Consider the following 11,974-nt stretch of genomic DNA (forward strand, 5'->3'; position numbering starts at 1 on the left):
ATTCCAACAGAACTTCTGCTATGGTTTTCCTCCTCATCAGCTTCTCTATTTTACTTTGTCAAACTGTGATTGACCAGTTGCATGGTACCAACCAAATACAGTAAAAGGACAACTGCAATTTCCAAAGTCTATGACCAGAGACCAACACTGGATTGAGTATCATATGCCATGTCTAGACAGATGAGAGGGGATACTGTACGAAAAGTGATAAGGACAGGCAAAAAAACCCAGTTACAGTTACTTATAAGACAGTGAACTTGCAGCTGCATTTCTTAACATGAAAGGAAATCGGTCTGTTTATCAAATTAAAAATGCAAACCTACTTACAGCAACAGAGAGGATGGCCAGAAGCTGTTGCAAGTTGACAGATGCTATTCTCAACTGTCCTTCAAGCAAGCATGCTGCATTTTCTTTAGTGAACGAATGAACGCAATTTGGGTTTGCCACCAGTATGAACTAAGGAGTTCGAGTTTCTTCCCTGGAAAATATTAACCCTAAATAAAATCTGAACTTACCCTTCTAGCAGGCTACTAGCTCTAGAAATAAAAAGAAACACTGGAAGATTTTTTGGAGGTGCTGAAACATTTGTTTTGAAGTTTTATTACAAAAATATATTTGCAAACATACAAAATTTCGGATGAAAAAATGCTCATTCTTAAACATTTATGCAATAACTTAATAACTGCAAACATACATAGGTGCTATAAAATCCATACCATACCAAAAAACATTAATGATGTAGTATCTACGTTTATTGACTTACAATTATTCTCATTCCTGGTTTCCAGAAATCCTTCCTGAAGCCCCTCTTCCCCATGGTCTTCATATTGAAAGAACATGCAAATGGGTACAACTGGTGCATCCACAAAAGTGATAAAACTCAGAAATTACTAAAAGCACATAATGTACATTAAAAAAACCTAACTAGCCACATGCCCATACACTGAATAGATAAAAATAAATACACCACCAAATTAAAGATACTGCAATTTTTCCAACTCGAAGTGAAAGGAAGATATTGCATCTTAACATTTTCGTAACATTGCCAGACAAAAGTGAGGTGATATATATTGCACACATTCCTCCTGTTAAGATACGCTGTACAAAGCAACCCAAATACCTGGTGAAAAGGTGGCTGATTTATTTAAATACTTTTAAAAACAAGAAGTGCCAAATTGAAGTTTGTTCTCAAAAATATTGCAGAAATTATATCAGTGACTACACATGGCAGAATGGGTTTCTGAAATATACCAAAATGAAGCAATTAGAAATGCAAGCAAAAATGAGATACATCCAGCAGTGAGTGTTTAAATATTGAGTATTTATACACAGAAATAAGCATTTTATATGAAATCAAGATTTGATTTTTTTTTTTTTTTTTTTTTTTTTTTTTTTACTTCATTCAATCATTCTGCTAATCTTGTTTAATTTGGAAAGATATACTGCTTCTAAGTTAATAGCTGTTAGGCACCATTCATATAAACTTTGCATTATTAAATAACAGCAAATAAAGTCTAACTACAAAACTGAGAATTTTGATTTTCCTGAAGAATTCAGCAGCTGTAGGTTTTAAAACTGTCTTTGATTACATTTGAGTTTGGTTGATTTGTTGGTTTTTTTGTTTGTTCGTTTGTTGGTTTTTTGTTTGTTTCTTTAAAGTGACTTAAAGCTAGCCACAAATCACAGACTTAGAGAACACAATTAATTTGGGGAGTATAGTCTCAACTAACAGCTTTTTAATTCTAAGAACCAATAGGTAAAATCCCAATATGCCAGTAGTTTTACCAAAAAAAAGTCACTTGAAAATGGTCACAGTAATTTCCTGTGATGACCCATGGTAACTTGCTACACACTACTTATTCCTACACGTGGCTAACACAAATCAAGCTGGTAATTTTAGATTTATACAAAAAGTTAAAATAATCAGGAAAAAGAGTTGTTAAATAACACAGTCCACATTTCAAAAAAAAAAGAATTCAAATTTTACACTGAAGTTGAGCTTGTGTTTTACAATGCAACTTTCCATTAGAGGTTTATCTATTAAACCCATTACCCTGGCACTTGTCACAGATGACAGACTGTAACTCTGCGGTGTACGGGATGACACCTAGGTTGGTTCCAGTGTCTCTTGGCTACACGTAGAGAGGTTAGCACAAACACGTGCCAGTGATCAAGATGAACAGGTCTGCGTGGTGTAAAAATGCCTGCCTAGTAACTATGATTTCAACTCTATTTCTCTTCCAAGTCATTTTGAAAGTTGGGGGTGGTGGGGTGGGGAAGTAAACCAATAACGTATTGCTATTAGTACACTACAAAAACAAAGTAAGGATCTGCCAACTGCTTGCGGGGGTTCCTGGACAGCTGGAAACAAGTTAAGGATATTCAAAGTAGAGTCAAACTCTCTTAACAGCACTGCTACTCCAAACAGTATTACTTTTGTCAACTCAAAATACAACTCCTTCCTATCATATCTACAGATCTTTGGATATGACTGTATTTAGCAAACAGTACAAATGTGCACGAGTGGCTTCCAATATTTCTATGCTTAGAAACTTCTATCAAATCTTCCTTTGAAGAAACCGGAAACTGTCCATAAAAAGTGAGAAGTTACGGACTTCGTCTTTGCTAAATCCACATAAAAAGCAACACTCTATTTGGTTTAGGCTATCAATTTTTGTTCAGAAGAACTGCTCATTGGTTTTTCCCTTTTAGTGAAAGTTTTTCTAGAAAACCCAACAAAAAATTAGTTTAGACCTCAGATCTATTTTGAGTCTCTTTGTTTATGTGCATACACAGTATTATAACTCTAGAATTTATGTAGGAAGCTCTTATCTTCCTTAACAAGGCTGAGTTTATATTGCTGAATTCAAATGCTACCATTAAAGTCAATATATTTCTTGATGAACAGGCGTGACATTAGCATCTTTCCCCAAATCTTCCACATTTTTCTAACAAAATACATATATTTTAACTGCAAATGCTGAAGTCAAAGGCTGAGAGGAGCTTTTCAGAAGGCAGGTAGTGCTAAACAAAGTATATTTTCAACTTAAAAGCTATGAAAAAACTAAAATAGATCAAATACCTAAAAATGTAAATATTTGTTGTATATAAAACATACTGATTTGTGAGCAAGTCACAATTAAAGCTCAATTACTATTTTCCAATGAAATGACCATGCACCTTGCCTACATCAACATTAACTAATCCTTAGGATATATACACATACATATATGTTGTAAGGAGACAAACAATTTTTTCTTCATATTTTAATAGTGCTTGAGGGAAAAGAAAGAAGTAGTGCATCATAACTCACTACAGATTATCTTTTTACTCAATAAACCAAAATTCTTCTACTGGAAAAGCATCCTTTAAAACTACTATTGCTGGAAAAAGTTGGGACCTGAAATCTTATTAATTACCTTTGCATGCCTTTAACAAAGAAATACAAGCCATGGGTAAACCAACACAGCAGCATAAGAGACTATAATTAGAATTTTTCTGACTTCAAACGGAAAAGTATCCAGTTAAATTTTTACTTTAGTGAATAGTGAATTATTAAAATCACATATATGAAGCAATAGCATTTTAATTAGATAAACTCTGGACTATGAAGTGTGCACTAACAATATGGGGAGAGGGCAACAGAAGAAAAGCATTTGTTCCCCATCTGCACAGTTTCCAACACTGCGGTTCCAATACAACTGAGGAATGAAAGCCAACTATGACATGGTCCATCCTTAAGCTTAAAGGGAAACAAAGTATTTAAATTATTTCAAACGCTGATGAACAGGAAGAGGGTCTTCCAGTGGTGGTCTCATAACCATAACAAGTGAAATTCAACATGCAACAGAACTACTCTGTTGCTTAAACAAAATAAATTGATGCAATCACCGAGGATTTTGCATATTTCAAATTTTATCTTTTTAGAGAAAGTGGCCTTACTCTCTTGGATACCTGTTTAACGCCAGTGACATAGAAGCAAGTAAGATTAATGGAATATTTAAAAGATGAATTTATGTGCATTAGCTAGAGACTGTCAATGTATTGAGCAAATGACATTTCTAAACCTTTTGCTGAAGATTTAGCTCCAAAGGCCTGGATTCCGGATCTGCTCCTCCCCAACACCTGCCAACTTAAATCACAAGGCATTTTGCTCCTTTTCCTCAGTCCTTCAAACTGGAACTAGGTTCCCCCAGCTGAGTTTTGTTCTGGTGTGGTGTAGTGTCCTGTACCATGCATTTGCTGGTTTAAATTGTATTGAGTCTGTAATCCTTGGACAGTGAATACAGCTAGGAATGAAAGCCCAGAGCAAGCATTTGCACATTCGCTTAATGCTAATGAGAGCTCAAATGCAACTTAAGTCCCCTCCCCAATAAAAACAAAAGGTTTGCTGGTGATGATCACAGTGAAAACCTAGATCACTTCTGAGAACATTACTTTCATAAGTATTTAAGGAATAGTCTTTCCTAACAGGTTCAAATTCAAGACGTTGAAAACTAAATATTCTTTTACAAAAATATTAGTTTTATAGACGAGGCATAATTGTTTCTAAAATGTATATATTTTAAGTAGATTTAGCTTTGATTATAGCTTAATGTTGTCTGTATTCTTGGTTAGGACTTGCAAGTAGACTTCATGAATAGTGCTGAGAAAACGGGAATCATTCTGCAGGAAAAAAAAACACATTAGAAAAATTAGTAAAAAGATGCAAAAAAAATTTAATTTAATGCCACTGAAGTTCTGCATAAGGATTCCTTATAGTGCTACTTATCTGAGCGTTAAGAGACTGGAACTAGCTCTGTACTTGTACAGGAGGTGGTGCTTTTCGGACACATACAGGCTTTGAACCATGCAGCTGGTAAGACAGCTAAAGAGATCACTACGCACATCGGATGCTTAAACAAATAGAACTGGGGTCACTAGGTCAGGCACGGCCACGTATTTTCACTTCCTTCCAGAGCCTAAACCTTAGTCTTAGACACAGAGAATTCCATCCTGTGTACAGGCTCCCAAATAAAGTCTGCATGAATGCCATAAATAACGTTATTTCTGTCTGTCAAACCAGTCTGAAAGGGATTGCAGTGTGTTATACAAGAATTCTCATGTCGTTACTGAGAAGTGAATTCATGTAACCTACGGACAGTATTTCCTGAGTTTAATTCCTTCAAATGACAAGTTCACAAAAGCAGTTATCTAATAATCTAGCTTGAAGATGTAACATTCTTTTACAAGATCTGCACAGCAAATTCGGTATCCTGCTTGGACTGCTGTGCAAGTACTCCCATACTGCAGGGTATTCCTACTTTGGTCTTCATTCAGCTATCTCCCTATTTAAAGAGAAGATTAGTGACAAATATTCCAATCAGATCTCTAAAGTCACTACAACAATGTTCTTCAGACTACTGGGGGAGAAACAGTGCACTGTCTCTAATGAGAATAAGACTTCTGGCAGCTGAGTTCAGTTCCAAGACTTACAAGTAAGCCAGTTTAAGTCTTCAACGAGGAAAAAAACCCATACACACCAATACACAAAAAGGAACAACACAGATAAAACAGGCAACCTAGCTGATGATGGGATCTGGTAGTGGCCGTTCTTGGTCTCAACAACTTTATCGCTAGGAAAATAGTGTTTGCTATTTTTAGACTTGCATTCTGGGTGTAAGCTCTACTAACATCGGCATGGAGAGGGCAAGAGAATCCCGAGTTAAACAAAGAACTGTTTGTCATTCATGGCAACTTCACCGTGACATTAGAGGTCAAAATTATCCCTCTGCATGACTACTCTCACCATCACAGATTTAATTCAGCTGAACTTTTTAGTCCCTAGAAGTAGCAGAACTAGAATTTTGCATTTTCCATTTCAAAGACACATACTTCAGTTAAAGATCAGGAACAGTTCCAGGGAACTGGAAACAGGAAAGCTTCCCTTGGAAAAGCAGGAATACTTACAAATACAACAAAACCAACCCCCCGTATCCCCATACCAGGGCTTCTAGTAGTGCAACTTTCTCCTCATTGTCCACAAATTCATACAGATGTGAAAGGACACCTTTTAAGTCCTTCATCTCGCAAGGAAAAGGAGCAAGCTGTGCCATACTATTTGTACAGCTCAGAATAACCTACTCCTTCCAACAGAAAGGAACAACTTTTGTAAAGTTTCGGGGCAAAAGCTGTTATAGGGGTACAGAGAATTTCTCAGTACTGGCTACTGTACTTGGAACCCCATCCCTCAGAAATCGAGCTCTGTAAAGACAGGACCTTTATTAGATGTATCAGTGCTTCTTGAAGCTGAGACCTACTGAGAACAGTAGGAGGTATAGTCTGAATTTCTGTTGTTCCCAGTGTTAAAGGCGAAGAAGAGTTGGCTTTATTCTCCACTTCAGTAGCTTTTGTAGCCGATTGCTGAAAAACACTAGGAGACAAGAGGATTGAAGGCGTTACTGTAGTTGTGGCTGTAACAAACTGTGGAGGTGCAACCTGTAAAAGAATGGAAAATTAATAAGCACTGGGTTCATTAAGAATGAATACTGTTATAAAGGCTGAAGAGATAAGCATAAAAAAAAAGCAGCCACCATTATTCAGTCAGGTACTACAGAAGAGCTGCTCTTAATGAAACAATATACACCTAAAGATTAATATCAAAAGTAATTCTCATTTAAAAAGATGAAGGAGGTAACAGTCTTCATTAGCAGACCCCTTCCTCCTCACGTGGTTACTACCTTCCAGAATTTTTGAAATATAATACATAGAATAAAAGATGACCTTTTCAGCTAGGTAATCAAAGGAGCTGTTTTGCAAATTATTATTTTCCTTAGGAGTTTAAAGAAAGGCTAGTCCTGCTTCCCACCCCCCTGCTTCTATGGTCTCCAACAAAATACGCTTATAATTTGAAGTATCTCAAAGATATTTAAAATTACCGATGAAGTATAATTAAAGTATTGGAGCACATTAAAATATTCTTATTCTAAGTACATTCTCCCTTGTGAGGGAAGTCACAAATGTATAGGAACATTCTATTTGCATAAAGTGGATGTGAATAAACGTCAGCCTTGAGCAACTCTGACAATCTCCTGATAACTGCAATTATTATTCAGTATGAATCTACATCTTGCTCAGGCTTCCAGAATGACCAACATGAGGGGAAAGAAAAAAAAGGAAGAAAATAACCAAGCCGACCTCACTCAAAAGAAAATAAGACTAAATGTGGTATGTAAAGATGTTTGATACATCAGCAGAAAGAATTCCCCTTGGATAACCAAAAAATTTTCAGAAGAAAACACACCTGCAAAGCCATCTAAAGTTAATGTGTATGTAACAACGTCAACAACAGCAGAACTAGCAAATTGATATTGTTATAGTCAAAACTGTGAAGGCTTACAGCGTGGGATTTCAGCAAGACATGTTTAAAGCAACAAGTGCAGTTTACCCACACAACATCCACATGTTTCTTAAAATTCTAAAATCCATGTAAAATGCTTTTATTTAGGCAATTATTTACTAACCGTGTCACAAACAGACTGTATAGCTTGTCTTATAGCAGGCCAGTAACTAAACCAGCATTTTACTTTAGGCAGGACCATTTTTACTGCCTTCAGAATCAGATCTGAGCATGCTGCTAAAACTGCTTTTATTTAGTGCAAGTTGGACAAGAATGAGGCAATTTCACAAATTTCAGAAAGGACGGGGTGGGTAAAGGAAAAGTAGAATTAAATTACAGATGGTATCCTGAAAAGAATATATAACAAAAAGGCAATTAAAACCAATTCTTGAAGACTTGACTATTACCAGTTATTTTTTTACCTGCAACCTGAAATTTTACATTGACATTATTTTGAACTGTTATTCAAAGGCAGCTCTAATAATGTTAAATCTGTATTTAGATCACTAAAACTTGCTATTAGAAAGTTTTGCAGTAGGAAATGCTTATTATTCTTTTCTTCCCCTATCTTCCATTTTTTTTTTGCTTGGTATCTTTTTCATAAAATACAAGGTATCTCAGGAAAACTGAAAGAGACAGCAAGGCAAGGATTGCATTTTATGCCTCTGGGGCGCTTAAGGTTGGGTTAAGGCTAAGAGGCCCTGCTGCAACGTTACAGCATAGTACTGACTGCTTACAAGACAAAAAAACAACCAGTTCAAACGGCGCGAACTCAATGTAAGGCTGCAGATCCAAAAATGTATTCTCACTTCTGCATCAGCGCCAACAATAAGAGGCGCCGCACAACAAAAAAAATTGTACTCATTCATAGCAGTCTACAGGAACTCCCCTGGGCTTCAGTACAGCTCATTTCTGTGTCATAACAACACTTTAAATACAATCAGCGGGCAATGACTATTTGAGATACCAACTGTTTACCACAATTTTAAACCTCTCCCCCCCAACCCTTTTTTTTTTTTTTTTTTAAAGGAGTCCAACAAACAATTAGCAGAAGTATTTATTCACTTACTTGACTTGCTTTAGACAAAGTCTTTGGCTGCGGAAATACTTCCGATTCCTTGTTTTGTTGTACAGTCTAAGTTAAAAAGAAAGCATAAGTCACAAGTTAGCAACCACAGCTCAATTTCCAGGGTGGTCCTCTGCTTTTTTATGAAAGCACAAGAATGCAAATTTCAAAATATTTTAGATGCAACTTGAAGCATTTTGTAAAACTGAGATAACCAAGGGGAAGTCGGAAAAAGAGAAAAAAATTTGAAAAGAAATTATGTTTTACGCTTTTGATATTACAGCAAACCTGTAAAGCCATAACAAAACACTTCTGAAGAAACACTACTACATTTAAAAACAAAATCTAAACAATAAAACACTGAAACTGGGAACAAAACAAATGCTACAAACTGAAAAGAATCAGTTTGGTAAATTGCCAGGAAGGTTGATTTTTTTCTAGGCATTTTATCCAATCACCTCCACAAAAATGAAATGCTGTTTTCTGCTAGAATTTCAGAAGTATTTTATACTTTTACAAACAGCATCCAGACATTTTTTAGTCAGTTTTCAAGACTATAATATAATAAAATTAAAGTATTATAAAATATTAGAAAACACAATAAAAGACAGGTAGTTAAGGTACTTCAGTAAATTCCCATGGCATTCTTGAAAAGGCTTGTTATAGCCATTTGGAATACTTCTTGGCAGCACAGAACAGGAAAAACGCCTTGCAACAGACAGTCCTTAGCTTACTTGAACTGCAGTGAAAAACACTCAGGGAATCAATAGTCCTTAATGACAAAAATAAAATTAGCTTTATGAAGCCGTAACAAGCACAAGATCAAATTCTTAAAGTCTAATTACACAAAAGTTAAGAGGTCTTTTGCTAGTTTGAGAGTATATTTGGACTATGGAGAATTTTATCTAATGAAAATATATACACAAGGTAGACATAGTGGAAGGGAAAAAAAAAAAGAGCATAAGACTGGCATATGAAGAGCTGATTCCCAAAACTATCAAGCAGACACTGAATGAACGCCGTCAAGGGCAGTTATGCATAAACCCAGCCAGCTGAAAAATATCACAATCTTCAGACAAATCTGTACAAAGGTTTAGTAGTACACGGAAGAAAAATACTGCTCAGAATGTACAGTTCAAGATAGCTGCTCCATGCTGTACTTGGACCTCCTCCTCCCTCTGCAAAACGAATCAGTCCAAACATCTCAGAGAGATAATCGTTAGTAAATTAATCCTAGCATGTAGCCTTCTCAGAAACCTTATTTCTAATCTACTGATGTTGAAAGTTAACTAGAAAGACAGCACAATGAAAACACACCCATCTCTTAAACATTAAGACAGGGATAACTTCTGAGGACAGAAAAGCAACACTTGAAAAAACACAGGGTATTCTAAAATAATGCTCAGAACAAGTTACAGGCTGAAGAGTTGAGCTTTTGATTAGGTCTCTGTTACGAGTAAGTCATCACCATATTCATAGCAAAGAGCAGCAGCTGACTCAGACAGGGCTACCAAAGATCTTGTTAAAACCCAGTGGCAAGCACTGGATAGTAATAAACATCAGGAAATTCATACAGACATGGCTGTAAGTAATTTTCTCTGGCATTTTTTATTCTTGCATTATCACTGTACCAAAGATGCAAGAGGACACGCTCAAACACTAGCTTAGTCTGCATGAATGTAAATAAAATAAAATAATAATGCAACAACACAAAGAGAAGTCTTTGGATAACCTGAGAAGTAGGCACTACAGAAAGTCACTCCCTTTCCAGAAAAAAAGAAATCCAATAACCCAAATTCATTAGTGTCTACTACTGAAGTATCCAATTATAAAGCAGAGCAACGCTAATTGATTAGAAAATAATTTATAACACAGAGCCACGTGCATTAACTTTATAGACCAGCAGTTTTCACCTAGTGTCTCAAAACAAATTCAGTGCTTTGGCTTACATTAAGGCATAGACAATAGGTCCTCCTCCGAGAAATAAACAGTTTAAGAGGTCCTTTGTAAGTCATAGTAGGATAAAACAAATCAAGGCAGTCAATTAGACAAAATAAATCAATTTACGATCCCTTTTACTAAATAACTAACAGTATCTCAGTGTAGCCCACAAGTATTCCCAACAGAAGGGGGTCAAAATTGAAGGAGTAGAGAACATCCAAAGCAAAATAACCAGAAAAAGGAAATTGTTAATTTTGTACCTTCAAAGAAGGTACAGACTAGACTTCCCCAGCATCAACTCTCATAACTCTGATCAGTCTGTAACCTTCTGTCCCTCCTCAGATCGTCAGTTCTTAGCAGTATTTTTCTGACACAAGCACAGATGAATTCTTTAAGACATATTCATGCCCTAACAGCACCAGCTTGAAAAACGTCTTCTCTACAGACAGGTCTGTCACTGATAGCAGATGTTAATGATATAAAACTAATGAAACTGCATTTCTAAGTTAGCAATTCAATCAATATCACACAGTGGAAGTCCTTAATTATTTTTAAAAAGCTAATACATAACAGCACATTTTCCAAGGGAAAATACACATAGTCTAAAAACAGTTTAAAGCTTCATGGATCTAAAAACCCACAGAATACCTGAAGGGGAGAGATTATCTTGCTGTTCAAGGTTGATGGCTTACTGTGAGATTCTTTGAAGCTTTCTGGTGTTGCAAGTTGGCCAACCGAGGCAGAGATGTTTGGTGTTAAGGAAGTCTTAGTGAGAGACTGCTGCTGCATTTGGTCATGCTGTGGGGTCAACCTGAGTTTCTGGAGAAGATCAACACTTGTATGGGATGTATTTGAGACAGTTCCCGTATTTGTTGATGTCAAGGGTGCTATAAACTGGCTTTGGCCAGCCATTAGATTTTGTGGACCGTGGTTCACTTCGGATGGCGGCTGATTCACTAGTGGGGATATCTGCTTGGCAGCTTGCTGCATAACTTGCATTATACTGTTGTTTTGTTTTAGGCCAGGAAGCATCTGAGCAGGGGCAGCTTCCATTGTCGAGGCTGAATTAAGATTAGGGCTTAAACGAACTGAATAGCTTGAAACATTTTTTGCATCAGGCTGGGAAACTGAAGCTGGAGGTATTAGCATAGGTGTTAAACATTCCTGCTGATTCAAAGGATTGGCACTGGTTTTAACGCTGGGACTCTCAGATTTCCCTAGCGATTGTTGTATTACTGTTGACTGGTCAAAGGAAAAAGGCAAAAGCAAACTGTGCTGGTCTCTGGCAGAGGTGTCAGTCTGCAACTTTTCCATTCTCTCTGGATTGGGATACGGAGCTGCGGGCTGTTCCTTTGGTACAGAAGTTCCAAACAGCTCCTCCAAAGTCAGATGCTTCTGCCTTGACTGAAACGGCTAGAAAGAAGAGAAAAGGAAGTTTTCAGTTTAGAAATACACATACCACTGTGTGTTTCACACCGTCTATTACAATTTCAAGAAAACTATGAAAGACAACCAGCTCAAATGCATTTAAAAATACAGTTTGGATAGCAAGTGTGCCCTGTTTACAGGAATTTTGAAAGCAATTTCAT

General features: G+C 36.5%; 1 protein-coding gene across 1 annotated transcript in view; it reads right to left on the reverse strand.

The window, feature by feature from the left end:
- Positions 1 to 1,119: 1,119 nt before the first annotated feature.
- The window catches only part of DCP1A (decapping mRNA 1A), a 38,003-nt gene continuing 27,148 nt past the window's right edge, over positions 1,120 to 11,974 (reverse strand). The window contains exons 7-10 of the mRNA XM_074603211.1: positions 11,034 to 11,798; positions 8,448 to 8,513; positions 6,259 to 6,477; positions 1,120 to 4,665 (exon numbers count right to left, since the gene is read on the reverse strand). Of these exons, the coding sequence (XP_074459312.1) occupies positions 4,585 to 4,665; positions 6,259 to 6,477; positions 8,448 to 8,513; positions 11,034 to 11,798 (1,131 nt within the window). The 3' untranslated portion in view covers positions 1,120 to 4,584. The remainder of the gene's footprint in view (positions 4,666 to 6,258; positions 6,478 to 8,447; positions 8,514 to 11,033; positions 11,799 to 11,974) is intronic.

Source organism: Larus michahellis, chromosome 10 (genome assembly GCF_964199755.1).
Source record: "Larus michahellis chromosome 10, bLarMic1.1, whole genome shotgun sequence".
Lineage (NCBI taxonomy): Eukaryota > Metazoa > Chordata > Aves > Charadriiformes > Laridae > Larus > Larus michahellis.